Source organism: Magallana gigas, chromosome 10 (assembly GCF_963853765.1).
Source record: "Magallana gigas chromosome 10, xbMagGiga1.1, whole genome shotgun sequence".
Classification (NCBI taxonomy): domain Eukaryota; kingdom Metazoa; phylum Mollusca; class Bivalvia; order Ostreida; family Ostreidae; genus Magallana; species Magallana gigas.
Window position 1 is genome coordinate 33,855,681 of NC_088862.1, and position 27,965 is coordinate 33,883,645.

At 34.0% G+C, this 27,965-nt stretch overlaps 2 protein-coding genes across 3 annotated transcripts; one reads left to right on the forward strand and one right to left on the reverse strand.

Moving 5' to 3' along the window:
• On the reverse strand, window positions 1-27,181 carry LOC105345390 (uncharacterized protein in xynA 3'region). Of its 2 annotated transcripts, none has more exons than XM_066074212.1 (8): window positions 27,064-27,181; window positions 26,428-26,638; window positions 8,629-8,906; window positions 6,358-6,495; window positions 5,064-5,555; window positions 4,741-4,882; window positions 1,621-2,389; window positions 1-1,427 (listed from the first exon to the last, which is right to left on the reverse strand). In XM_066074212.1, exons 7-8 carry the CDS (start codon window positions 2,096-2,098, stop codon window positions 961-963), a joined length of 945 nt encoding a protein of 314 aa, XP_065930284.1. In that variant the 5' UTR covers window positions 2,099-2,389; window positions 4,741-4,882; window positions 5,064-5,555; window positions 6,358-6,495; window positions 8,629-8,906; window positions 26,428-26,638; window positions 27,064-27,181; the 3' UTR covers window positions 1-960. Both variants share the same exon structure in this region, with proteins under 2 accessions (XP_065930284.1, XP_065930285.1).
• LOC136272215 (uncharacterized) lies at window positions 10,370-13,573 on the forward strand. The gene has a single exon (XM_066073443.1). The coding sequence runs from the start codon at window positions 11,354-11,356 to the stop codon at window positions 13,571-13,573; it is 2,220 nt and encodes a 739-aa protein (XP_065929515.1). The 5' UTR covers window positions 10,370-11,353.
• Window positions 27,182-27,965: the final 784 nt, after the last annotated feature.

Genomic DNA, 27,965 nt, shown 5'->3' on the forward strand with positions numbered 1-27,965 from the left:
TTTTATATTTTTTTTATACATAAGGAGTACATATAATTTGTTGACCATCTAGCCTCCTAAAAGACACATATACTGTGGAATCATTCAAATTCGGTGGGCCAATTCCCATAAATTACTTTTAAAAGCGTACATGTTTGTAGGGACGTAATTTCGTGTATTCTCTGATACATAAAAAGGAACTTTGACATAATAGCCCTGATTTATTAATTCGTTAATGATGTTAATTCGTAAATGAGGGGTACCCACGAATCCCACAAAAATGAGCCACCACGAAATCTAAACAGTCCACAGTATTATAAATAAAAATCATGTATCATGTACAGATTCGTGGGGTCATGATTGCGTGTATTCTCTGGTACATACAAAAGGAATTTTGACATAATAGCCCTGATTTATAAATTCATGGATAATGTTAATTCGTGAATGAGAGGTACCCACGTATCCCACAAAAAATGAGCCACGACGAAATCTAAACATTCCACAGTATGTTAAATAAAAATGGCGTATCAAGAAATTACAATGAATAAAAATGACAATAACAATCCGTCAACCATTTCATCAAAAATCCATAAAACGAAATACAAATTCAAAGCGAAGCAACACGGACCCCAAAAAGGATAGAGGTAGGATAAGGTGTCTAGCAGGAGTAAGCATCCCCTGCTGACCGGTCACACCCGCCGAGTGCTCTTTATCGTAATCGGGAATAAACGGAAAAGTCCGTAGACAATTTGGTGATTAATTATGGTCTAACGATTAGTATGAAAAACGTCAGTCAGCATGCGGCCCAGTGGGATTGTTTTAGCTAACAAGGTCGTTGTATCGACTATAGAACTTACGAAAAGATGACTTTAAAAGAGACTGTTGGTAGTCCTTTATCATCAACTTGTTTGTCAGTAGCTTGCCTTGTTTTAGAAACTGTTCATACGAATCATGCAACATTAAACTGCAGGTGATATTATATTAACTCAATGGTCCTTCATTTAACGAATTGCAACACTTTTCTAAAAGAACATAACATTCTTCTTGACATTCTTTCAGTTGTTGTAGAAACCTTTTTACGGATTGTTTGTCTTCGCTCTCCAATTTCTCAGTTTCAGCTAGTTGTTGTAGAGTTGTTGAAATGTCTTCAATAACTTGAATAGAGGTTTGATGTTGTTGATCTAACCACTGGTTAAACAGGCGAATCGAATTTCTTTCAAATTCCTCAATAAATCGGACTTCGCTAAAAGTATCCAACTCGTACAATTCTTGAAGGAGATCTGCCAGGTGGCGCTCGTCAGTTACTTCCCGGAAATTAGATTCGGTCTTTTGGTGAGAAAGCTTATTGGATAGTACTTTGAAAGCACTCACTGGCACAACAAACACACTAACTGTGACAGCAATTGGAAACCAGAGGGGGGCCTTCAGAGCCAGTCCGACCTTCTCACCTGTCAACAAGTGTACATGCAACTTGATTAAATCAACAAAAACATTTCATATGCATCAATATTTAATAAGCACTTTTAGTTTAAATTTTGCCGATTTGAAAGCTCCTAAACGAACAGCGTTATTAAAACTCGAATACAAAAATTAAATATGATTTGAAAAATAGAAAAAGGAAAAGAATTACATAGTATTAACCTTTTGTAAATAACTGAGTGTCTTCTCCTTCTCCCTTTTCTATACGCATGCGTATCATTTCCAGTTCCTCGTCGGGTACATGGACTTTGGCTGATCGCACGGAGGATGGATTAGTTATCAGTAGTCTAGTGTCCTCGTCCAGGTCATTTTCTTTGCGTTTAGGTGTTCGATTCTCCACAGAAAGCGGAACTTGCGCAGAGTTCATTGTGGACGATGATTTTTTGACTAGTGTACTGTTTTCTTCTGCAGCATTATCGAGTATATCTAATGTTTCTTTTGCAAAGATTGGGGCTTGGGCCATAATGGATGATAACCCAGAGTATTCTCTCTCGACATTTTCCGTCAATGTTCGACTTGGATAATTATCTCTAATTTCATTGACGGGAACTTGGGCACTTCTCATATGTATAAAAGATATTTCAGGGCAAGAGCTTTTACGTGATTCAACCAGTCCTTTTTCAACATTCTTCTCTAGCATGCGAAAACTTTGAAGAGCCTTCTCGCAGACTGGTGCACATGCGTTGTCTACGTCATTCGTTTCTCGCCATTTTGTAATTTCTTCGTTAATTATTTGCTGAAACGTTTTTACTGCGACTTTTTCTAATTCTTCAAGTGTTTTTGTTCCCAAACTAGATCGTTTTCGCTCGATCTCTGACTTGCATTTTTCAATTATTTTAGAACAGAATTCTTCTGTTCGCAAGTGTTTATGCAAATTTGCGGCCAGGGTTGTGTAAATGTTGATGATTTCCCGACAGTAGTTTCGTTTAGGCTTTAAAAATATAAACGACAATCAGTAGAATACGAAGATTGCTTAAATATGAGGACAGAGATTTACGAAAAAACCGAATGATGCTATAAAATGAGTCTAGTTAATTCAGGTGAAAAATATATATAACTATATGCGTCATTCAATACATGAAAATACTACAATAAAAATTAAACTTCGTAGCATAGGGTGATGTATTGTATTTATGTTTGAATATTTGATTTTTGTTCATAGATACTTTATTAAACGTGTCTTAAAAGACAAACAAACAGAAAAAAACTAAAATGAGCAAATCAAACAAAATTTAAACAAACAAGAGGCCCAGGGGCCACATCGCTCACCTTAGCAACAATTGCCTTAATTCTGATCAAATTAGCATTACAGTATCAAAACATCTTGACAACTAAGTACAGTAGATCTTGTTAAAAAAAATAGAAAATCTGCCAATTTTTATCCACCCCTTTTTTCTGGTAAATACCAAGCCCCTTTTGTTGTTGTACCTGTAAGAAGATTTTTCTCTATTCCTATATACCCCCTCCATTTCGTGGCCCTACTTTTCTCTATGGAATCATGGTTTCATCAAACTTAAATCTGCATAACCTGCATGTGCTTTCACACTAAGTACTAAGTTTTGGACCGAAAACTTTCCCAGAATATTTTTTAAGATTTTCTCTATATAATCCTATGTAAAAATTCAAACCACCATCACGGCCCCGCCCTACCACTAGGGACTGTGATTTTGCAAACTTGAATTTACACTACCCGAGGATGCCTCTACACAAGTTTAAGTTCTGGCCAAATAGTCTTTAAATAGAAGATTTTTAAAGATTTTCTCTATATATTCCTCTGTAAAAATTCATTCCCCATTGTGGCCTCACCCTACCCCTTGACTGTTATTTAAACAAACTTGAATCTATACGATCTGGGGATGCTTCCACTCAAATTTGGGCTTTTCTTGCCTAATATTTTTGAGAAGAGGATTTTGAAAGATTTTCTCTTTATATAAAAATTTATCCCCCATTGTGGCCCCGCCCTACCCCAAAGGACAATGATTTGAACAAACTTGAATCTTCATTATCTGAGGATAGTTACACGCCAAATAGTTTTTAAAATTTTTTTTTTAAAGATTTTCTCTAAATATTCCTATGTAAAACTTGATCCCCCAATTGTGGCCCCACCCTACCCCCGGGGACCATGATTTGAACAAACTTGAATCTACACTATTTGAGGATGCTTTCACTCAAATTTAAGCTTTCTTGGCCTAATAGTTTTTTAAAGAACTTTTTAAAAAGATTTTCTCTATATATACCTGTATAAAAATTTATCCCCCAATTGTGGCCCCACCCTATCCCCGGGGACTATGATTTGAACAAACTTGAATCTACACTATCTGAGGATGTTTCCACTCAAATTTGAGCTTTCTTGGCCTAATATATTTTGAGAAGAAGATTTTTAAAGATTTTCTCTATATATTCCTATGTAAAACATGATCCCCCTATTCTGGCCCCACCCTACCCCCAGGGACCATGATTTGAACAAAATTGAATCTACACTACCTGATGATGCTTCAATTTTAATTTGAGCTTTCCTGGCCTAATAGTTTTTGAGAAGAAGATTTTTAAAGATTTTACCTATATTTTCCTATGTAAAACTTGATCCCCCTTTTGTGGCCCCTCCCTTCCCCCGGGGACCATGATTTGAACAAACTTGAATCTACACTACCTGAGGATGCCTCCATACAAGTTTAAGCTTTTCAGGCCGATTAGTTTTTGAGAAGAAGATTTTTGAAAAATACCAACATATTTTTAATAATTCTCAATTATCTCCCCTTTAAAAAGGGCGTGGCCCTTCATTTGAATAAACTTGAATCCCCTTCACCTAGTGGTGCTTTGTGCCAAATTTGGTTGAAATCTGCCCAGTGGTTCTTGAGAAGAAGATGAAAAGTTTACAACGACGACGACAACGACGACAACGACAGACAACGGACAAATTGTGATCAGAAAAGCTCACTTGAGCGTTTGGCTCAGGTGAGCTAAAAAGCTGGTATTTTCATGGCGGTAATAGGCATTATCCAAAACAATACCTGACTCTTAATGTTATGGTTTTAAACTTTTTCCTCTTCTTTAAAGCAATTTTTACAAATTGTAATGAAACAATTATTTATTCTGTACATTTTTTCATCTTATCTTTCCGAAATCAAAATTCAATTTAATTCTTGTGAGATAAAACTTAAATCACAAAATTACGAAACCCCGTGAACAAATGAATCACGGTTTTCAACCTAACTAAGCAAAAACGCCCACACAAACAGAATGGCAAAAGGCGATGGTGAATGAAGATTTTCTATCATATACCGTATCTAATGCCTCTTTTAGTGATACGACAGACTCTTCATATTCAGTCCTCCGTCTTTTTCTTTCATCTACAGTTTTTGATAATGTTTTGAGAACAATTGTCCCATGAGAGATAACGTCATTTAAAGCCTTCTCCAGCCACCTACAAGGGAAATTGAAGACTAGAATATTATGCTAAAACACTAATGATATAGAACTACATCATTTTAAAATATTTACCCCAACCAAAACTTAATGGCCAGAACAATGTTCTTTGTTTAATCTTTAAACTCTATAAGGATATTGAATTCATTGCTAGGACTGTTTTTGAGCGTTCCACTTACTGGCACTCCCTTCTGTACCTCTTTCTTACTGCAAGACTGATCAGTCCACGGAGTTTATCTATGAATAGCTTGTATTGATCCGAAAGAGGTTTCCCTTTATATTTCCTTTTCTTTTCCTTAATACAAATATTTATAAAAAGAGCACTTATAATACCTTTTCTTCCTACATTCAGTTAATTAAAGAATATTTGGTATTATATTCTTTTTTCAGAATCAATGCTTTAAATATGCAAAATTCATTAAAATAAAAGAAGTAGAGTTATTTCTTTATAATGTTATCTCAACCTTTTTGACACTTAGCTTCATCAGTTGTCCCTCTCTGACTTCAATTCCTTCACTTCTTAATCTAGACAGAACCTCATCGAATACTTCCTCAGCCTCGGATTCGTCTACCTGGTCCCATTTGCTGCACACGTAAAGCATGGATTCTGAGCACAGCTCTGTGTATCCATCTTGCTTTAACTCTTGAACCTTCTTCCTTATTCTAAAAAGCTGCAATCATTGTTGGATTACCCTTTTCAATCACTCTTTACCTTACCTTAAGTATAAATTGGGTAAACACTGATATAATTCAATGTATTTGTTCTTTTTTCATTTTTACTTCATCATTTTCTTAAATTCACATTGACTTTTATTTACAATTTTCCAATGTCTTTGCCTGTGATAACACTACGTTTCGATTTTGTACTATATAACCCATAACTTCAAATGACGCCACATTTTTATTTATTTTTTTTTTTTTGCTTATTTATACTTATATATTTAATCGTACTATGGTTGAAAATTATATAAATTTAAGTAATTAGAAATCATTCTTGGAATATTATGAGGTTATAATTTCGGTTGGGGCGTGATCAAATCTATCATAAAGCGCTTCGGGCTTTATTGAATTTGTTTAAGCCCCGACCGAAAGTATCACCTCATAAAACTCAAAGAATGATCCTTTGTTCCTTGAATAATAAAGAATCACATTTTTTCTTAAAATGAATGATATCAACAAAAACAGGTAAAAGAAGCCCATTGGTTAATTTCTGTATTACTCTATGATCAAAACATGTATCTGATAACTAAATAATCTTTAACCATATGTTGGCTTTAAAAATTTGCACTGATTGACTAGTCCGGTTGAACGAAATTTATTATGAAAATGATATTTAAAACGTCAGAAGCTATTGACAAAACGATGGCACATATAGTGCTTTGTTTTCCAATATTTATTCATTCCGAGCTAAGGACCGTTAAATGGCCTATATACATATACGTCTAAATACCATATGCATGATACGATTACTACCTTGTGCGTTCCTAGATAACTATCCGTTTTGAGGATATAGATAAATGCCGAGGCTTTCCGGAGATGATTAAACAACTGAGAGTTGTCATCGTCGTCCTCTTCCTTTATCCCTGGTGTATCCACGAGCACCACATTACCCTGTCAAAGATGTGAGTTTATCTTGTGACATTTATAATTTCAGCAGTTTTTTTCTGTAGTACATTTACATTTTCAATTGTCTTTGTCTATGATAACATTATGAATTAATTTTGAAGCATATAGACTAATAATTATATATAAGATGAACAAAACAGAATAGGCGTGTCTTATATAGCATAACCGGATATCGGTATCGGCTGTGCCGCGTAGTAATACATAAAGAATATCACACTTTTGTTTTGATCTCGGCCCTGGTATCAGCCCGAGTGGTTGGTATCGGCCCAAGCCCGAAGGGCGCGGGCCGATACCATCCGAGGGCTGGTACTAGGGACGAGATCAAAACAAAAGTGTGATGTTGTTTATATCATATATCTAAAATCAAAGACTTTAATTTAAATTTAAATTCCAAATAAGGAATATAATGTATCATGAAGAAGCTATAGATTTTTTTTCGGATTTACAAAACTTGTTCGTTTTTATTTCTTTTTATATCTTTTTAAAACTGTAAGAGTTGTCGGACTTTGTTGATAAACCATCGTCATTTGAAATACAGTAGAAGGGAGTCTGTCGTCTGAAATGAAGCACTATCTTCTAGAATTCAAAATTATCAAGAGAGAAACTTCCCTCCTACGCAGCTTCGTTATGAGTCACATTCTTTCACTGTGATTTCGTAAGTTTCCCGTCAGATTCCATTCATAAAGATCCATACTGTTATAGAAACTAGAAAGTTGTTTGAGAACGTTCATACATGTAAGCGCGTCCATTACTTTAACCCCTTAATTTTTACAGTCTAATCTCTGGTTTTCTACGATTAAGTCTCGTTCCATCCTTCTCTATATCCCCCATAATTTAAACGTTGATTGATATTAAATAAAGCGTGCTATTGCTCTAAATACACAACCGTTGTGTAGGTAACCTCCCCTTACTTGGATACACATCACTCTTTGGCGCCATTTTTGAATTATTTTTCAATTTTCGGTAATAAATAAAACTATTCCGACGTGTAAGGTGATAATTTGTATTATATATTCGAAATTCTATCGTTATTTCACAAACTAGTCTTAATTTAAAGCAGATATATATGGAAATTATCGATTTCAAATTTGAGGGCAATACACCCCCCTGACGACGGGCTGAGACAGAGAAATATCAGCCCAGAGGGCGATACAGCCTTAGCTTGCGGTTGCTGTCTCACCTAGTCCAAAACACGTGTATCAGGGCTGATACACTACTAAGTATATGATATATAGCATGTGGCACATTAAAAAGAGAGTTTTTAAATTGTTGTTTTAAAGTGTAGAAATTGAATATTATATAAATAAACGTAATTAATAAGGATTCATTCTTTGAATATAATGACGTGATAATTTTGGTCGGAGCGTGTGCAAATTTGTCATAAAGCCCGTCGTGGTCATTGGATTTGACAAAGACCCGACCAAAATTATCACCTCAATATACTTAAACAGCTGTTAAAGAATGATTCCTTATTCATCGCCTAGTTGTTAATCATCACGTGGTAATTCAGTGTCTATTTTACTTGAAAAATCGATTTTGGTCAAATGACGTAAAAATATGTATAATTTTGTACGTACAATTATTGAAAAATGATGTATTTATAAGTAAAATGAATTTATTCTAAGAATGATAGTATGAATTCCTCAATTGAATTATTGTTTATCGTTCGGAGCTTGTTTTCAAAGATAGTTTTGCGTTTTCTTGTATTCTGAACGTTTTTTTCGCAACAAAGATAATAGATTTAGTGTATCTATATTACACAGAAAACTTTAGACTAAATCAAATTTTATAATTTGAATCAGTTACTAGTACATTTTCTTGACTTGATTCTAGCCATGCCTTTAAGTGTTTTCAAATCAATTACCAATTTTGTACTGACATTTGAGCTATAACAGCTGCTATTATTCCTACTACATTTAATACATTGTATAACCTGATAAAACATGACACTTGCTATATGTGCACATAAATCCTATTTTTTTTATATTTTTAACCTTTACATCTTCGTCGTTTTTCTTTGCTTCTACTGATTACTATTGATTAAAATGAATGTATCTTAGATTGTCTTTAGTCTGAGCAAGCCATGATCGATTAAGTTCAATTAAATGCATAGTTTACCTGTAAGGAAACTTCCTCAAGAAAGATGTCAATATACGAAAGGCCTTGCACAAATTCATCTCCTTTTATTAATTTCTTTAACCTGTCTAACGCCTCATTGCTCTCATCATACTTTAAGTCGTCTATCTCGTTTCCAGAATCATCAATCAATTTGGCGGTTTTCTCGGTACCGTAACGCAGACGACATGTTACACTTCTGCTCTCTCTCACCGACGTAGGTAGAACATCCCTCCCGATTAAGAAGTTAAGCAGGGATGATTTTCCCGCCGAAATATCTCCTACATGAAAAACATATCTTATTATTCAATATTACAATGACAATATTGGAATGTGCAACATAATCAATTTTATTTAGCCTTCACCCCTCCCCCCTCCCAACCCTACATTAACAAGAAACCAAAGTTTTCAAATGAGAAAAGTAGAGAGAGAGAGAGAGAGAGAGAGAGAGAGAGAGATGGCCACGAGTCATGACAACTTAACGAAATGTCTAAAGATGAGTTATTATTGGAGACTAATTGACCTTCTACTAGTTAGCTACAGTGTCTTGTATGACTATGATGTTAACAGCCTTATCAATGGGTTAAGTAAAAAAGAAGTAGAAAAAGAAGAAAATGCCGATGATGAAGGTCAATGGTTGGATGAGATCGATCAATTATTAGAAAATGATGATGATATAGCACAGGCACTTGTTTCTGAGAAAAAAAATTTTACCCTATGGTATAATAATAACACAAGGTATCTAACTCCGAATGAGGTAAACCACCCCCTCCCGTGTGTTGCAGTCGTTTTCGCTTTTATACGAAATGCAATGCAAAAGTGTTTAGTACCATTTTCTTCTACAATAAATTATCTAAACAACCATATATAGCATGCTTACTTTTGTTGTATTCTAATGTGCATAATCTGCGTCAAAACATGATAGACTCCAATTGAACCGTAGGCACTGACATGATAGTATCGCAGAGAATAAAAAAAATAAAATAACGTGATTTAAAAAACATTTTCAGTGTCTAAAATTTGCAAAAAACTAATGATGTTTAAATCAAATAAAATATTGCAAAATAAACGTTTCGTTAATTAAATATGAATTGATGATCAGCCACTGCTAGCTGCTATTTTTAGCTATTGGTGAATTCCAAGGTTTTCGGTATACCTCGGGAATTTTCATTGCGTTCAAAGAAAGAAGAAGACAATCACCGGATAGTGGATTTTAAAAACATTTCAGGCGGTAGAATTTGAAACACAATGGAGCATGAAGGATTTTGTTCATGGTATGAATTAAATACAACATTTAACTATGAATTAAATGAATAACTATATAATAGACAGCTTACACATATAAAGAAAAGTACAAAAACATTTTTTTTCAATATAGTTAATGTTAACGTTACATAGTTTACAATGAGCTGTGTGTATTTTGCAATTTAAAAAATCACAGCCACTCGGTTCTGACTTTACTAAAAAAAAACCTACAGCATACGATGCTTATAATTCTGTATAATACCAAGGAGGGTTTTTTTTTTTTAATCCCAGTGCCTGTCAATCTCACTGACAATTAACTGACCCTGTGAAAAAAAAGTTTGCCACATATATAAGTTTAATGGTATTCCTAAATAATTTAAATAAACTTTGGGCAAACTTTTTTTTTACAGAAACTGGGGGGGGGGGGGGGGTTTAACACCAAGATCCAGAGCCCCCCCCCCCCCTTATTTGGTTGGGGTTGGGGTGAAACAAACTAATTAATTAATATCAGGTATACATATCCATGGGCTTCTTATTTACGCAAATGTATTGAGCTGAGAAGGACCTCTTGAATGATTCAAAATGGGTAAAATTCATCTTATAAATTAGTTATCTTTTTAAAGTGAATTAGGAATACTGGACATTAATCATCACTAATTTGAACTTTTTTCATTTAATATAACTGTTTAAAATACATGTAATGTGTCGAAAATAGATGTATGCATACTTTGCCCATAGACTCTAATCACAGGCACTTGTTATTGAAAACAAGTGACTGTGACTCCAATGTTTAAATTAAATAGTCAATAAATTACAAATGAAACACAATTTAAAAAAAAAAATTCAAATGGTTCACTATACTTCTATAACTTTAATAAGTACATCTCTATAAAAGCCAGCAATCAAATTCATGTACTATGACAACTTGTGATGCATTGAAAAACTCAAATGACAAGAAAAAATGATTGTGCTACCTATACATTTAAAAAAAGCAATTACAAAAAGGAAGATTATGAACCATAATACTTGCACTAAATTAAATTAAAAAATGTTCATTTTTTTTTTATTCACAAGAAGGAAATTTATATATTAATTTTAATAAAAAAAACCCAGCCAATTTTTATTCAAAGAAAAATTGAAATTGCAAATAAAAATACTTAACGCTGTCATTTTAATGTTTTTGCTGGGGTGGTGGGTGGAGGGGGTTCCAAACTTCACCCACTTGATTTGTGCATGCAGTTATATAACAAATAGTAGTAGTAAATGGATTACCTATAAGCTTAATATTTTTTAGCATAACAGTTTATTATGACACCAGTATTTAACATTCATCACATTTAATTTTAGGCTAGCTGAGAATTTGGCAGAAGACAGAAGTAGATCACTACAGTTAATCAACATCTCACTCGAACAAATATTTACTGAAGCTATTTGTGTTTTTCCATCTGTCAAAGACATATGCACTGTAGAATTATTGTTTAAGATGTTAAAAGCAATGTTTCCAAGCATTAAAAAGTCTATGGTGGCTGAAAAGGGAAACAATGAAATTAAAAGGAAAACAAGTGTTATAGGCTTAACATTTGAAGTGAGACCAAAGACTCCTATAAATTTCACTGATTTACAAACACTGATTCCAGCCCAGTGGAAATTACTGCAGAAAACAAATGAAATGCTAAAATTAGGGTTAATTTCCTTAGAGAAGTTTAACGGAAATTCTGTTATTACTGAACTAATTATTAACAATACAGGTTTTGTCCAAGTTCTTGTTGCTGGTAAATCAGTAGATCTGTCAGAGTTCCTGATATCCAACCATATAAAGTTCAACACAACAGCAGTGGATGGCCTATTCAGAACACTTAATACATTCTCTCTTTGTCATGGAGCGCCCCTGAATCCTGGTGAAGTGGACATTTTCTCCAGTGGCAGAAAGTCTGTAAAGGAAAGAGTCGAATGCAATGAGACCTCAAAAACTGTTATTAGGCATATTGATTGCATAAGGGTTGTTTCTTTGAACTCAAAAACTGGCATATGTTTAAAATGTTCCCAGTGCAAAAAATCTAGGAAAATATACAATTTAAACAAGAACATTTCTACTGTTGACAAAGAAAATGTTGATCCTAACCTTGCACATTTACCAACGGTTATACAAGAATTAAAAAAAATAGCACCAAATTTAAATTCAAACCAATTAATGCTGATAGCAACACAAATGAAATCATCAGAGTGTACAAGTGCAAGTGGAATGAGATGGCCCAAAGAAGTAATAAGCATGTCCCTTACCTTGTACAATAGAAACCCCTCAGCCTATAGGGACATCACAAAAAATGGATGGGTAAATCTTCCGTCTGAAAGCCTTCTGTACCTCTACAAATCAGCTGTAAAACAGAGACCTGGAATCATTCCTGAAATGATGCAGTGGATGAGGAATGAAGCTATTAACTCAAATATTAGTAACGAAGGTCTGTATGGTGGTATAATCCTTGATGAGATGTCCATTCAGGAGGACCTACAAATTGTAAACCAAGGTAGGAAGAGCTCTTTGTATGGACTTGTAGAATGCGAAGCAGATGTAATGCTGATGCACAATATCAATGAAGGGCGATATGAGAACAAACTGGCTAACCATGTCATGCAGTATTTATTTCATGGACTTACTGGCTTTCGTTGGCCATTTGCAAATTATCCGACCACACAATTTTGTCCAGCTGATATATTTGTGTCCACCTGGAAATGCATCGATTCTTTGTATGAATGGGGGTTCAAACCAATCTACTGTTGTATGGATGGGTCCAGCAACAATCGAACATTTCTTAAAATGCATTTCCCCGAAAATGAACCACTGTCTACCGAAATGGTTGCCAGGCACTTCAAAAACCCTGCAAGAAAAATGATATTCATTATGGATCCATGTCATCTTATTAAGAAGTTACGTAACAGTGTACTGAGCAGTGGGATTAAAAAAAATCACCAAAGGTTATTGACAGTTGGGGGAAAATCAATTCAGTGGCAAATGTGGATTGATGCATATAACTGGGACCAAAATAACCATAGCTTTAAAATACATCACAGGTTATCACAGGACCACATACATCCGAATAATGCACAGAAAATGAGAAATAAACTGGCTTTCGAAACTCTTGACTCTGACATGTTGCATTTAATGAAAACTTACAGTAACACTCTCGGTGAAGCTGGTAAGGCTGCTCTTTCTGGAGCTGTAGAGTTCCTTAAGGCATCTAGCATACTGGTGTCGTTTTTTGGGGACCCAAGACCTGTAAAAGACATGAGTGATGTAAGATTAAATGAACTGAAGGAGTCGTACAACTGGTTTAAAGCATGGGAGAAAGAAGTCTGTCAGAGCGACACATCAGCCAAACGTTATAAGAGCTTGATAACTATGGAAACTCGTGAAGATCTCGACTTTATGTATTTTGGTGTCATGTCCTTGATTAAATTGTGCATTGAAGAGATTCACACAGAAATAGTCCCTGCTAGACTGAATAGTGACATAATTGAAAACATTTTCTGCCAGCAGAGATCTCTCTATCATGGACCTATGACAAATCCTACTTACAATTCTTATAGAACTGGCATCAACAGTGTCATAATAGGGGAAACCGTTGTGTCCAAAAAGTCAAATTCTGGAAGACACTCTGCATCTCCATTTGTTGCGGAAATACCTCCCAAAAAACTGAGACTTTAAGATAAAAAAGAACTGATTGTAAAGCCTGACATATAATATATATTGAAAAAAACAACAGGTAAACATATTTTTTTTAATTTGGTCTAGTTAATTATTTAATTAGAAGTTTAGAACATGTACATTTAGTCCATTGGGGAACTAAAATGTGCAACCTTTCTACACTAAACTTTTAGTTCTCATCTGCATCCATTAGTCCGCCTGTCTGTGTCTGTCCCACATCAGCTTTGTACGTTTTTTAGTCCCCTACCGGTTTCACCAGAGGGGACTACAGGTTTGCTCTGTGTCCGTCAGTTGTCTGTTACACTTCACGAATTCCCGCTTTTTTTCAAAATGCATTGGACTGTTGTAACAAAACTTGCTGGATAGGTTTGTATTATCAAACTACAGAACAAGTTTATACTTTGTTCATTGATTAACAGGTATTAACAAAAAAAAATTACTCTCAGAATGCTTGTTATACCGGTATATACTGGTATTTGCTCTGGTCTTTTGGGAATAGATATACAACACAGGCACTTGTTTCTGAGAAAAAAAATTTTACCCTATGGTATAATAATTATTATACCATAGGGTAAAATTTTTTTTCTCAGAAACAAGTGCCTGTGATATACAAGTAGTTACTAGTATATTCAATCATCAAAAAGTTAATTTTTTAAAAATTGTAATAAATAACAGTGATTATTACTTACCAAGTGAACATATAATGGACCAATCCATGACCTCAATAAACTCAATGATCCTGAATTTTAAGATTATCAAACTGTCATAGATAGTTTTGATGATATCACTCACATTTCCATCTTGTCCTAGGTAAAAAAAAAAATAAAAGTAGCATCAATAAAAAGATTAGTAATGAAATGCAATAATGTTTTAAATTTACACATATGACAGTCAATATGCCATTAACTTAATATATAAATTTACATCTTAGCTAGCCAAGAATAATTTTGGTCTAAAAGGTTTTGTAGGAGCAACTTAGGCTAGCAAAGATAATATATTATAATATATACATATTTTATGTACTTTACTGTATATATTGGTACTCACATCTTTAACTTTGCCTTCATTCACAACACTTCTTACAATACCAGTCTCCATGATCTCTAATAGTTTTTAAAGCTTCCCCATCTATATTCTGGCATATTCTATCATACCATTCATCACAAATGTCACATTGAATCCAGTCAGCTTCATCAGTTTTAACAAGACCACAGTTGGAACACACAGTTTCATCTTTACTTTCAAATTCAGCAACCACAGTTTGGGATTTTCTTTTCTTTCTTGTATAAACTGACTTAACTTTTCTTTTTCTACCAACTGTTTTCTCTGACTGAGTTTGTACACTGCTACTTGATGGAACAGCCTCCTCTGAAGGTAACTCTGGTGCATCATCACCAGTTAGAACATCAGTGTTGGGAATACCTGGACAGTTTGGAATGTGATGAATTAGGTTGTCAATTATGGTTGCTTTAGTACTTTTCATTGACTGTGTTAAATTGTAGGCTTTAGCAATATTAAGTAGTTGTGTCTTTGAAAATCCTTTTAAAGCTAAAGGTCCAGTTTCCAAAATGAGAGATTGGATTTTCAAATGAGATCGTAGTTTTCCAGGAGAGTCATCATTGTTTATGTACATCATTGTAAGTTTGGTTGTACCGTCTTTTAAAACACTTGAGGCTGATGATTCCACAACTCGCTTTCTCAGAGTGTCCGTTTTTTGCTTTCTGAAAACTTTGATCATATCCTTTCTGAACTGGTTATCTGCAACACGACAAAATCTCCAGATCATATCATCATAGAGTTCTTTTAAACTTTTCAATGCCATGTTCACATCACATTTTAGAAATGATTCATTAAAATCAAAGTTCTGTAACAAGTGCTTGAATGAGTTAAATAGTTCCTCATTTTTTGAGAGTTTTTCATTTACAAAATTTAAGACATTTGAACCTTGCATATGAAATGCCTGTTCATAAAGTTGGGACTTCATCTTATCCACTTTAATGAAAAAGTCTAAGACATTGTCTTTGATATTTGTCAATCCCTGGGAAATGTTCTGGTGTCTTCTTGTCTCTTCAAGAGTTTCTTTGTAGATGCTCTTATCCATCAATTCAACATAGGTAGAAGTTAAAAAATCCAACATTTTCACTTTCAGAAAACAGCCAGAAACAACTATCACTTTGTCTTTTTTGTACATGTTATTTCTCCCTAATTTCATAAAATGATGTTTAGATTTGGCAACACACCTGCCACATATATATCTAAGTTTGCCTACATCAGAGGAGTCCACTGTAAGATAGTCTTGTTTTGAACCTTGGGTTGGAGCGGTTTTCAAAGCCTTTGCTTTTTCTTCTAATACAAAGTGTGAAACTATGTCAAATAACTTGCTAAAAGTCAAAAAATCATGCTCAGCAGCATTGTGATGAACACATTCTTCAATCATTGATTTATATTTATCCGAATTTGTGAATTTATACAACTCGGAATAATATTTGGTCCAATTCTTTGAGTCTGTTTTTTTTCCCTCACTTGTACTGCAAAGTTCAGAGTATGTTGTTGAGAGTTTATGATAAAGTTTACTTAAAAATGTTCTTGCATCGGTTTCATGTTTTTCAATGAGATCAGTCAGTCCAGAATGTATTAATTTTTGCTCATCTGTATGTACAAGCATGCCTTGTATGCTCGACTTTATCTCTGCAAAGTCTATAAGACATTCAGTCTGCTGTGTCTCTGAAGATTCCTGTAGATGTTGAGTTTGAGAACTAACATTTTCAGATAAAGATTGATTACACATTCTGTCAATTTCAAGTATTTCATCTGAATCAAAGTCTGACAGTTCCGAGTCTGAAGATAAAAGTTTGTTTTCAAAATCTTTGTTCAAATCTTCTTCCAATGAATATGAAATTTTGCAGCATTCTAATTTAGGAACAAATGGAAATGATTCCTTGCTGTAGAAATCAAAAATAGCAGCATCTGGTTTCAACACATTGCTTGGGTGAAAGTTTAATAGTCTCAATCCTTTCTTCTTTCTTGCCCGTCCAATTGCAACTCCCAACATGCCTGCTTTAAATATATTTGAACAATCTACTTCAACTCTGTCCAATGTCAAACCTTGAGCTTTGTGAATGGTTATACCAAATGCAACCACTAACGGAATTTGGGTTCTGCTCGCAACAACTTTTTCATCCTCCGAGCTATATGCAGTGAAAACTTCTTTCTTTAACTCTGTCACTGTATTACTGAATGTCACCGTGACTGAATCTTTTGATATGCTTAAAACTTTTCCTTGAAGACCATTTACTAAGGTATTGCTTAAATTTTTAACAAGCATAACAGGACAATTTTCTTTTAAATACAAACATTTTGGCACAGGAATTTTTTCTAAAAAATTAGCATCCCCTTCATCAATTGCATTGAAGGTTTTGATTTCTCCAGGTAAATCTATTAATAGTGACGAGTTAAATATTTCCTTGTCAAAATTTCTTGCAAAAAGACGCATAGGATTATCTCCAGGTGGGAGGGCTCTTTGCAGACGTCTCAGTAGATTCAAACTTTCACTCGGAAGTTGGCCCTTTGACACATCATTGATAGCATTAACAAAGTCTGCTTCATCTTGTCTCATCACTTTCTCTAATATTATTTTGTGTCTAAACACACTCGAAAATTTTTTAGATTTAAAGCAAAAGTCACCAGAATCTAGTTTCAATGCATCAGGGACAGGGGGCAGTTGGAAAAAATCCCCTATGCCTACAACTTGAATGCCACCAAAGTAATTGTCATTTGCTCGAATTGTTCTACATATATATTCTAGTTGGTTAAAAAGTTTCAAGGAAAGCATGGACAACTCGTCGATGATCAAAATATCTGTTTTCTGTATGTTGTGTTTGTATTTTACGAAATGTTCGTCATGTAAAATTTTCGTATGCAGTTTTTCATTAGAAAATCTGCCATCTCCAATACCCGACCACGAGTGAATTGTCACACCACCGATGTTCAGGGACGCCACGCCTGTAGTTCCTGTTACAGCTATACATTTTCCAGAGTTTTTAAACTTTTCACGTATTTTAGTGATTAAATAGCTTTTCCCCGTACCACTCTGTCCTAATATAAGAAGATTATGCCCTTCTATAACAACTTCTACGGCCGCGACTTGTTTGGCATCCATGTTAATGTTTTCCCTTCGAGGCTATAATAACTCGTTCAGTTTTCCTGTGTTATTTTAGAAACCGACTCCTAGCCAATCAGAATCCGATTTACTATTCTCTGCGATACTATCATGTCAGTGCCTACGGTTCAATTGGAGTCTATCATGTTTTGACGCAGATTATGCACATTAGAATACAACAAAAGTAAGCATGCTATATATGGTTGTTTAGATAATTTATTGTAGAAGAAAATGGTACTAAACACTTTTGCATTGCATTTCGTATAAAAGCGAAAACGACTGCAACACACGGGAGGGGGTGGTTTACCTCATTCGGAGTTAGATACCTTGTGTTATTATTATACCATAGGGTAAAATTTTTTTTCTCAGAAACAAGTGCCTGTGTGATATAGGCCCAGACACTAATCCAAAGTTGGCAAATATAGCTAACAAGGCATTTGCAAAATTACATGTAACCTCTGGGGGTATGCTCAGGTGTGGGATGTTTCTCTTGTGCTTCAGTACTTGAAGTCAATTTCTCTGGAAAACATATCATTGAAACAGTTGACGTTGAAAACAGTGATGTTGCTGGCTTTTTGTCTGGATAACGAGTACAAACGTTGGCGGTATTATCTACTACTAACATGAGTTTGACGAACGATAGTGTACTGTTCTATATAGATTAACTGTTGAAACAAAGTGGACCAGGAAAACATTTAGGATTATTACGATACCATAAATCTCATGATGAAAATTTGTGTATTATAAAACACTTGAATATGTATGTGGACAAAACAAAACATTTACGTGAGTCAGATAATTTACTTATTAGCTATCAAAGACCACATGGTGCGGTAACGCCTGAAACAATTTCTCGTTGGATAAAAACTGTGTTGGCAGCGAGCGGTATCGATACATCCGTATACTCGGCGCACAGCACGAGAGCAGCTTCGACCTCATCAGCGTTAGCTCAGGGATGTCCAATTGACGTGATTTTAAATCAAGTGTGGTGTTGAAGAGCATAAACATTCGCAAAATTTTATGATAAAACTACTGACAATAATTATGCATGTAATGTTGATCAGAAAATGTTGGAAACTGCAGATAATGTACACCGAAAAGTAATAGAACCGAGACATTTTGATAAATGATATGCATAAAGACTGGTGTTTTCGGATTGTTCCTCATCAAATTAAATGATGTAGCTAGAATTTGTTGTTTTGTTTTAGGCATCCATGGCCAAATGACTTTAAAATCTCATGTGGTTCCTCAAGTTTAATTGTAATTCTACTTCATCACTGTGGGGAATGGAGGAATCACATGCCACACCCTAATTAGCTTACCCACCCTTTATATTTTTAATTTTTTTTTTGGTGATTCTTTGAATCATTTGCCCATTGGATTCATTTTTTTTTGGGGGGGGGGGGGTTAAATACTGAAGTCTGATAAGCTTGCGCTATCTCATTTGATTCCTCCATTCCCGACAGTGATGAAGTAGAATTCCAATCAAATTTCAACTTACAGTTAAGTCTCGTTTAATTTCCATTTTTTAAAAGTAGAATTCCAATCAAATTTCAACGTACAGGTAATTCTCGTTTAATTTCCAATCTTACAAAATTTGTTTCGAATTCATGAAAGAAAAAAAGGATAATAACATTTAAAAAAAAAACCCACTGACGACAAGTCGAAAAATATTAGAAAATAATTTAAAACGGGCGTACAAACGTAAAATTCGGGATTATAAAAGTGCTGACTTTGATAGGTTAAATTTTTTGATTAAGGATAGTAACTGGGCAACTACTATATCTGAAGCCAGTAACGTCTCTGTCGCTGCTGAAAATTTTACCATTCATTTCCTCAAATGCGTACGTGAGTGCATTCCAGAGAAAACTATTACTGTTCGAACTAAGGATAAGCCATGGTTCGATTCTACTCTACGTAAAATAATTAGGATTAGAGATCGTCTACGTAACATTGCAATGAAAACTAACAAAATCTGTGACTGGTCAAAGTATAAAAAAGTTCGAAATCAAGTAAACAACATGAAAAAGCAAGCATTTTCTAACTACTACGAAAACATTGAAACTTTCATTGATGACTCCAGTAAAAGCAATAACAAATTATACTGGAAACTTCTTAAAGACGTTTTCCAAACAAAAACAACCAGTGAAATTCCACCTTTACAATACACAGATGATAAAAATAATGTTAAAACAGCGTTTTCTGATGTTGATAAGACAGAAGTGCTTAACAAATATTTTTCATCTATATCGAATATTCTGACTACCGGTAAGGTTTTACCAGATTTGTACTTACAATGTGATAAATCTTTAGACAACATTTTTATTGAAGAGTTTGAAGTGACTGACATTATATCTATTTTGCCAGTCAACAAAGCTATTGGACCTGATAGTATTAGTCACAAAATGTAAAAATCAACCATGTTTACAAAATGCAAGCCTTTATGCATGTTTACTTTTTAATAAGTCTCATTTAGAACGATCATTTCCTAATAGTTGGAAAATGTCCCATGTTCTTACTACCTCTTTTTAAAAAAGAGGACCCATCACTCGCATGTAATTATAGACCTGTTTCTTTACTAAGCTGCATGTGTAAGTAAAAAAATGGAGAGAATTGTTTTCAAACATGTTTATAATTATTTACATAGTAACAATTTATTTTATAAATACCAAGCCGGTTTTTTACCCGGTCATTCAACAGTGTACCAGTTAATTGAGACATATCATGGCATTGTTAAGAATATTGATGAGGGTAAATATAATCATGTTGCATTGTTTTTTTGTGATCTATCAAAAGCCTTTGACAGAGTTTGGCATGAAGGGCTTCTTTTTAAATTACTTGTGGCAATCTTTTTCAATGGTTTAGCAGCTATTTGTGTAACAGATCTCAAAAAGTGATGTATAAACTTAAGATGTATTATCATCCAGCTTAAGTGTAAATGCTGGAGTGCCACAAGGATCTGTACTTGGGCCCCTTTTGTTTTTAATTATGTCAATGATGTTGCACAAAAGATGTTGTCCTTTTGTAGATTATACGCAGATGATAATTCAATCCAGTATGCGGATAAAAACTAAAGAAATGTCGAAAATGTGTTAAATCATAACCTTAGAATATTAGAAAAATGGTCCAATGATTGGTTACTTAAATTTAATCCTAATAAAACCAAAGTTGTATTTTTTAGCAAATCAAAACGTAATGTAACCCCAGAACTGTTTTTTCAAGATTGTCAGTTAGATATTGTTTCTTGTCATAAACATCTAGGCCTAACGCTCTCTGATGATTTGAAGTGGTCTGTGTACATCAATGATATAGTGAACATCGCTTGTAAAAATTAGGACTACTTAAGAAACTTAAATTTACTTTAGGCAGAGACAAACTATCAAAATTATATATAACTTTTGTAAGGCCAATATTAGAATATGCTTCTGTTGTATGGGATGGTTGTTCTTCCGCAGAAATTGAAAAGGTAGAGAACGTACAGCTACACGCTGCAAGAATTGTCACGGGACTTCCAATTTTGGCCACAAGGGAATCATTGTATTTGGAAACGGGTTGGGACTCTCTATCTAAAAGAAGGGAAATAGCTAAACTGACGATTATGTACAAAATTCATTCCAATCTTGTACCACAATATCTTAGTGATATTGCTAACATTTATAGGAAAGATAATTCTCGCTACAATACTCGTTATGAAGACAATTATATACCTCCTAGAGTTAATTATGAGACATACAAAAAATCATTTATTCTAGATGCAATAGGCAAATGGAACTCACTAAATTCGGATATTAAAAAATCAACATCCATCCGTCAGTTTCAAAGAAGCATCTCTAATAATAGCAGTGATTCAAAAGTTCCAAAATATTTTCTTCATGGTAAAAGAGTAGCTAACATCATTCATACAAAATTAAGACACAATTGTTTACTAAATTATGATTTACAGAGAAGAAATATTGTTGATTCTCCAAATTGCATATGTGGAAAGAAAGAAGATGTATATAATTTTTTATTTGTTTGCAAACTATTTTCTAATGCAAGGAATACCTTATTTAATTATCTATTCCAAATACAAAATTTAGGTATTATAGATTCGCATACTTTGCTATGGGGAAATGACAACCTAGATTATAAAACTAATGTTAGAATTTTCACAGCTGTGCATAACTTTATAATCAATTCTTGCAGATTTACATAAGTATACTATTTTGTTCTTTACCATTTTTTTCCCCAATATATGTGTACATACATGTACCATGTTTTATGACAAAATTGCAAATTACTTGTAATTGGGTGAGAACCTAGTAAGTTGCAAGAACTTGTGTTCGAACCCTTTGTATATTATATATACAATAAAATATGTTCAAACCAATAATTTCATTAAAATTAAGAATTACATATAACCTATCACATAAATACATCGTAACGTGTCACGGAACCAGCCGTCTACACTATTACGCATGCGTATTTACTGTAAACAAAACACATGCAGGGCTTGCAAAGATTCTCCTGTACATGTTTGTTGCTAAAAACATGTCTTTTCTACTTCTCCTAGGTAATAGTTGTTCAAAGTTTTTAAAATAACCACAATTATTATTTTGTAAGCATGTATTTTGCGTGCTTATCCACAGGCACTTGTTTCTGAGAATTTTTTTTTTTACCCTAGTATAGTATAATAATAACAAGGTGTCTAACTCCGAATGAGGTAATCCTCTCCCTCCCGTGTGTTACAGTCGTTTTCGCTTTTATACGAAATGCAATGCAAAAGTGTTTAGTACCATTTTCTTCTACAATAAATTATCTAAACAACCATGTATAGCATGCTTACTTTTGTTGTATTCTAATGTGCATAATCTGCGTCAAAACATTATAGGCTCCAATTGAACCGTAGGCACTGACATAATAGTATCGCAGAGAATAGTAATTCGGATTCTGATTGGCTAGGAGTCTGTTTCTAAAATTACACAGGAAACATGAACGAGTTATTTAAAACCTCGAAGGAAAAACATGGATGCCAAACATGCACTGAGATTAAAAAATCCTCCTCGGTATTATACAGAATTATAAGCATTGTATGCTGTAGGTTTTTTAAAGTAAAATCAGAACCGAGTGACTGTGATTTTTTAAATTGCAAAATACGCACAGCCCATTGTAAACTATGTAACGTTAAAGGGGCATGGTCACGATTTTGGTCAAATTTTTTTTTCTGTATTTTATTATTTATAATGCTTAAGGAATGTATTTCTAATGATAAGTTGAAATTTAAGAGTGACAGTCAGTCGCAGAGTATACTTACAGGGAACTGCTGGTCCGATAAAAACAGGGCATTACTAATCTGGTAACTGACGCCAAAATAAATCCTCCGTTGAATCAATGTGCAACAAGTACGACTTTTCTTTTCACACACGCCTTGTCGGTAGAGCTCGCTTGCTAACCGGACAGACAGACAGACCGACTGACGGACGGACGGACCGACGGACAGACGGACGAACGGAGGGACTGACGGACGCAGAAGAAAGCTATAGTCCCGTCCCCTCCGGTGAAACCGGTAGGGGACTAATAACAAGGAGAATTTAATTATGATTTATATTGTCAATAGGAACAAAATCTATACTCATATAAACGTGGTTGGAACCGTTAATGGATTCTAATAAACCGTTTTCCTTGTGTACGAAATATAAACCACTTTATCAAATTATGCATGTACTTGTTTGTATAATGTGCATGTATTTAGCTAATATGTTTTACGGTGTGACCGTTGGGGCGAGCACAGAAGGAACCACACATCTGTCATCATTGTTAAATGCAACCCTTGGACTTGCCCTAACCAAAAAACTTGGGCTTTGTTTGAAAACTTTTACCGCCACAAGGAACCCAAAGTTATTAAACTTTTATTCCAATGGTCCCTTCCTAGGCTTATACACTTAAACAAACTAATACTGAGAATTAATAAAATGTTAAACAGACTTATTAAAATATTAAGATAAACACAAAGCTGTTTGGTTTTTTTTTATGTAAATACAATTATGTTTTATCATTCCTTTACCTTTTAATAATGATCATTAAAATCAGTAAACAATAACTTGTGTGTCTGTGTTATTTCTCATTTTGTTCCTTGTTGTTATCTGTGTTTTAATTATTTTCCTCTGTGACATCAATTTTGTTTTTAATCTTTTTAATTTTTGTACGCTATATAAGCGTTGTAGACGTGTGCCCTCACCCTTTGTTAGTGTGTGATATCCAATATTATTTAAAGGTTTGACCACATATGCAACTAACAAACACATGTAAATTTTAACAGTTTAATTTTTTTTCTTTTATTTATTCATTACAAAATGACGTGGCTGCACGTAGATCTAATAATGATTTGACTTTTCTTTTCTTTTTTAATAATTTTTTGGTCACCTACATAACGTATGGATAATTATATATGTTTGGATCAATATTACAGTAAATTAAGCATGGAACTTGCATGTGTATTTACTGAGCAAAAAAATATCAAAACAAAACTAATTGATCAGCTAAAGAGTCACCGTTAACATTGATACTGAGTACTTTCTATACGTTACATCTAGTACAGATGCTTGATCCATGCACCTCTAAATATTATATAGCCCGAGATCACAGTGACGTCATACTTGACTTTTGCGCTCGACAGTTTTCGTAAATTGTCGGACAAATTCGGGGAAGGAAATGACGTCATATGTCAGCAAAAGTTCAGATAGGTACAGTTTTTTTTACGTAAGCATATATGTGTTGTTTACTTTAATGTTTTTAAAAGGATTTTTTATTGTTAAATGAAAATGAAGTATGCGATTTACAGGGAAGAATTTTCCGTAGAAACGCTTCCTGTTCCACCACGGTGTAGTACCTAAACGGCTGCTATCAGTAAAAAACAGCGTTCGGTGTTTCTATTCAAAAATTGAACGGTTGCTAGTTGAAAAAAGCATGCATGAAACGCATGGATCAAGCCACAAAATTGACGAAAAATGTACCCAAACCATGTAAGTGTTTGAATAATCCGTGTGCACGGAACATGTAAGGTATTATTATAATATTTTATAAATGTAGTTTGGAAAATAGTCCTATGAATAACCAGAAATATAGAAATTTCCTAGGTCGGTGACGAATTAAAAGGCTGTTACAACCAAGTTTTAAGCTGATATTTTCATCTACAAATCAGAGTTTGTTTGTTCTATATTATGAAAAAAAGGCATTTATCTATTCCGATTCATTAAGTAATACAAAATAAACAAGAAAGTATATTTTGATCGAAATAATTTGACAACTGGTGATTTTTTAAAGTTACGGCTGCATATTTGAAATACTGATATGTTCGCACCGGCTATAAACTGAATACGATGCACCGGCTACTATATGAAACTTAAACTTCTTTTCCAGCTAGAAAAAGAAAATCAAACTTATGGCTGCACAAGCCTAAAAAATCTAAAACACATCACACAGTATGTGACACAGAATGTGAGACATCAAGTGCTTCAACAATTTCAACTCCACCAAATCGCGTTCAACCATGCAGCGCTAATCTACGAAATGCACCCTTAACAGCCAAGCGCAAGTTAAAGAAAACAAAAAGAAAGTTATATGAAGAAAACGTAAATGACAAAATTATCAATGAAATGATAGACATTTTACCATCATTTCTTAAAAAACTCAGACAAGCTGGGATATCAAGTGATTTTTGTAATTTGCTTCGACTTATTCATTCAGACAAGTTACCATTGACAAATATTTCTTTACTTCTTTTTCTCGACGTAGTACGTTGGTACTCTTTGGAAAACACAGCTAACATGCAATATTTAATCGACTGTCTAAAATTTTGGAAAGTGATGTATAGACTTTTTCATGGAAATATATTTATGTTAATATACATAGATAGACCATCTACATGTATTTTAAACTTCAGGTTTTTAATGGTACAATATAAAGCTGTGATATGTTTTTGTAAATGAATATTTTCATTCTCGAATGTCTTTTTCTGTGATAACACTACGGATCGATTTTGTAATGTATAGTCCAATATATATCATCAATGGTAATTTAATTATAACATTTAATCGTATAATTGCTGAAAAAAATAAGTAATAAGACATTATTCGTTGAATATTATTAGGTGATCAAATACGGTCAGGCGTGATCAAATCTATCATAAAGCCATTCAGGCTTCGTTGGATTTATTCTTTAAAAAAAAAAAACCAGGTTCATTTACTCCCCCACCCACTTTATAAACCATTCACCTCTATACTCAGACTATTTATTTTACGGCAAGATTACGTTACCGAGGCTGAAGTTTTTCCTGGCCCAAATAAATTATCAGATAACTGGTACAACTTCTAGTAAGTGATTATGACCCAATAAATGGCAATTTTTTTTTATATTTGTATGAACATAATTGTCTTTTTAGTTAAACCAACTGTTTTATTTTGCCTCGTAATGCATTAAACTTTGAATAAATTTGGAAAGAAATCATAAGAATTGCTGTATAATTGACGATGCATTTGCCCTGTTGTCGACTAAAGTCGTCACTTGCAGTTTACAAATATTTAAATGGCTATCGCTTGACGTGTTTTATCCAATGACAAATACTTATTTTAGTCGGGGGCAAATCAAATTTTCAAACATGGTTTGTAAAACATTTTATTAATTATCATTTCAGTTTTGTCTCGTTTTATTATCTTACCAGAAACGACCACCTGACAGAATTCTTCCGAAAACTCCTTCCTTTTCTCTACCAGCCTTTTGTGGTGTTTGTCAACTGTCTCACGTAGACTTGCAGGAAGTTTACCGCCATTATCAAATATACTGATAACTTCATCATATTGCCTGAGTATTGTTTCTTTGATGTCGGTACCGGAAGCTAGCATTGTTAGAATTAGATGACGTCATTGATGCTGAAATAATGAAAGAATAAAAGCCGATGAGTGCGTTAATTGGCACTGGAACCGATGAAAAAAGAGGCATACTAAGATGTGGATATTCAGAACCAACATAATTTGATAATATATACCGTGTAAAGAGTAGTGGTATATAATCACGTGACTTGGAACACGTTCTCGGTAAGTGTATACTTTTAGCGGTTAAGAGAGAAGCTTGGCTGCTTCAACGCTTTATTTCTTTTTACTATATATATGTAGTTTAACTTAGAACATACCCCAAGTCGCCACAACATGCACTTGATTACATGTGTATAAAGTACATGCACAACATTTTACACCGGTGTACACCCAAATAAGCTACATGTAAATCAAGCGCACCTTCATATACACACTGTTAACTATAATAAGTAATGAAAATTTTGATGCATATAAAAACTTACTCGATACGGATATAAGTACAGCACATTGTGTGTTCTCACGATGGTAAATGAACTTGATGCATCATCCGTACATGTTGTGCGATAAAACTATCTGATTAGATTGTGATCGCCTATTGACCTATACAATGTACATGTTTATGACTATTGATAGAGAAGTGTTTATGTTTATACATTGTGGAACATAATATATAAAAGAATATACAAATATAAAGAATAAAAATGCTTTTTTCTTGGTGATTTCTGCGGAATATGAAGGTACCGGCATTGCAGAAAAATGCATATCTGTAGTGATGTACATTAACAATAATGTAGTCACTCGTACTTACTTTATACGTTCAATCCATTAATTTGTTTGAAAAATGCAAATATAAACAATAAAATATTTCTTTGATGATTTTTGCGGGTTGTGAAGGTAGCAATTAGTTATGTATATTTTCTGCAATGTTGCCACCTTCATATACCTTCATATATTCCGCATGAATCACCAAAGAGAACATTCTCTTGTTTGAAAAATGCACATATAAATAATTTTTTAATATTCATAAAGTGGCTCGATGGACAGTTAATATACCGGTATATCTATATAGATGGCGTCATATGATTACTCAGCAGCTTTAATAACCTCACTATATGTGTATGGTCAGTAACCAACGTGGAACCACACAGAGAACACGGATCAACTAAACAAAAGGCCGTCCTAATTGACGCTCGGTCTGAGCGCGTACCCGCCGACACCGAGTCTGCCGGGGTAATGGAGCGCACTGACCACTTAGCCGTCCGGTATTTTGAGGGTCACGGTTACCTGTCATAGGGGAGTGGATTTTACGTGTGGGAGGTTAAAAATACATACACTTAAAAACAACAATTGTCAATAAACATCTTGTTTACTACGTAATCCAATG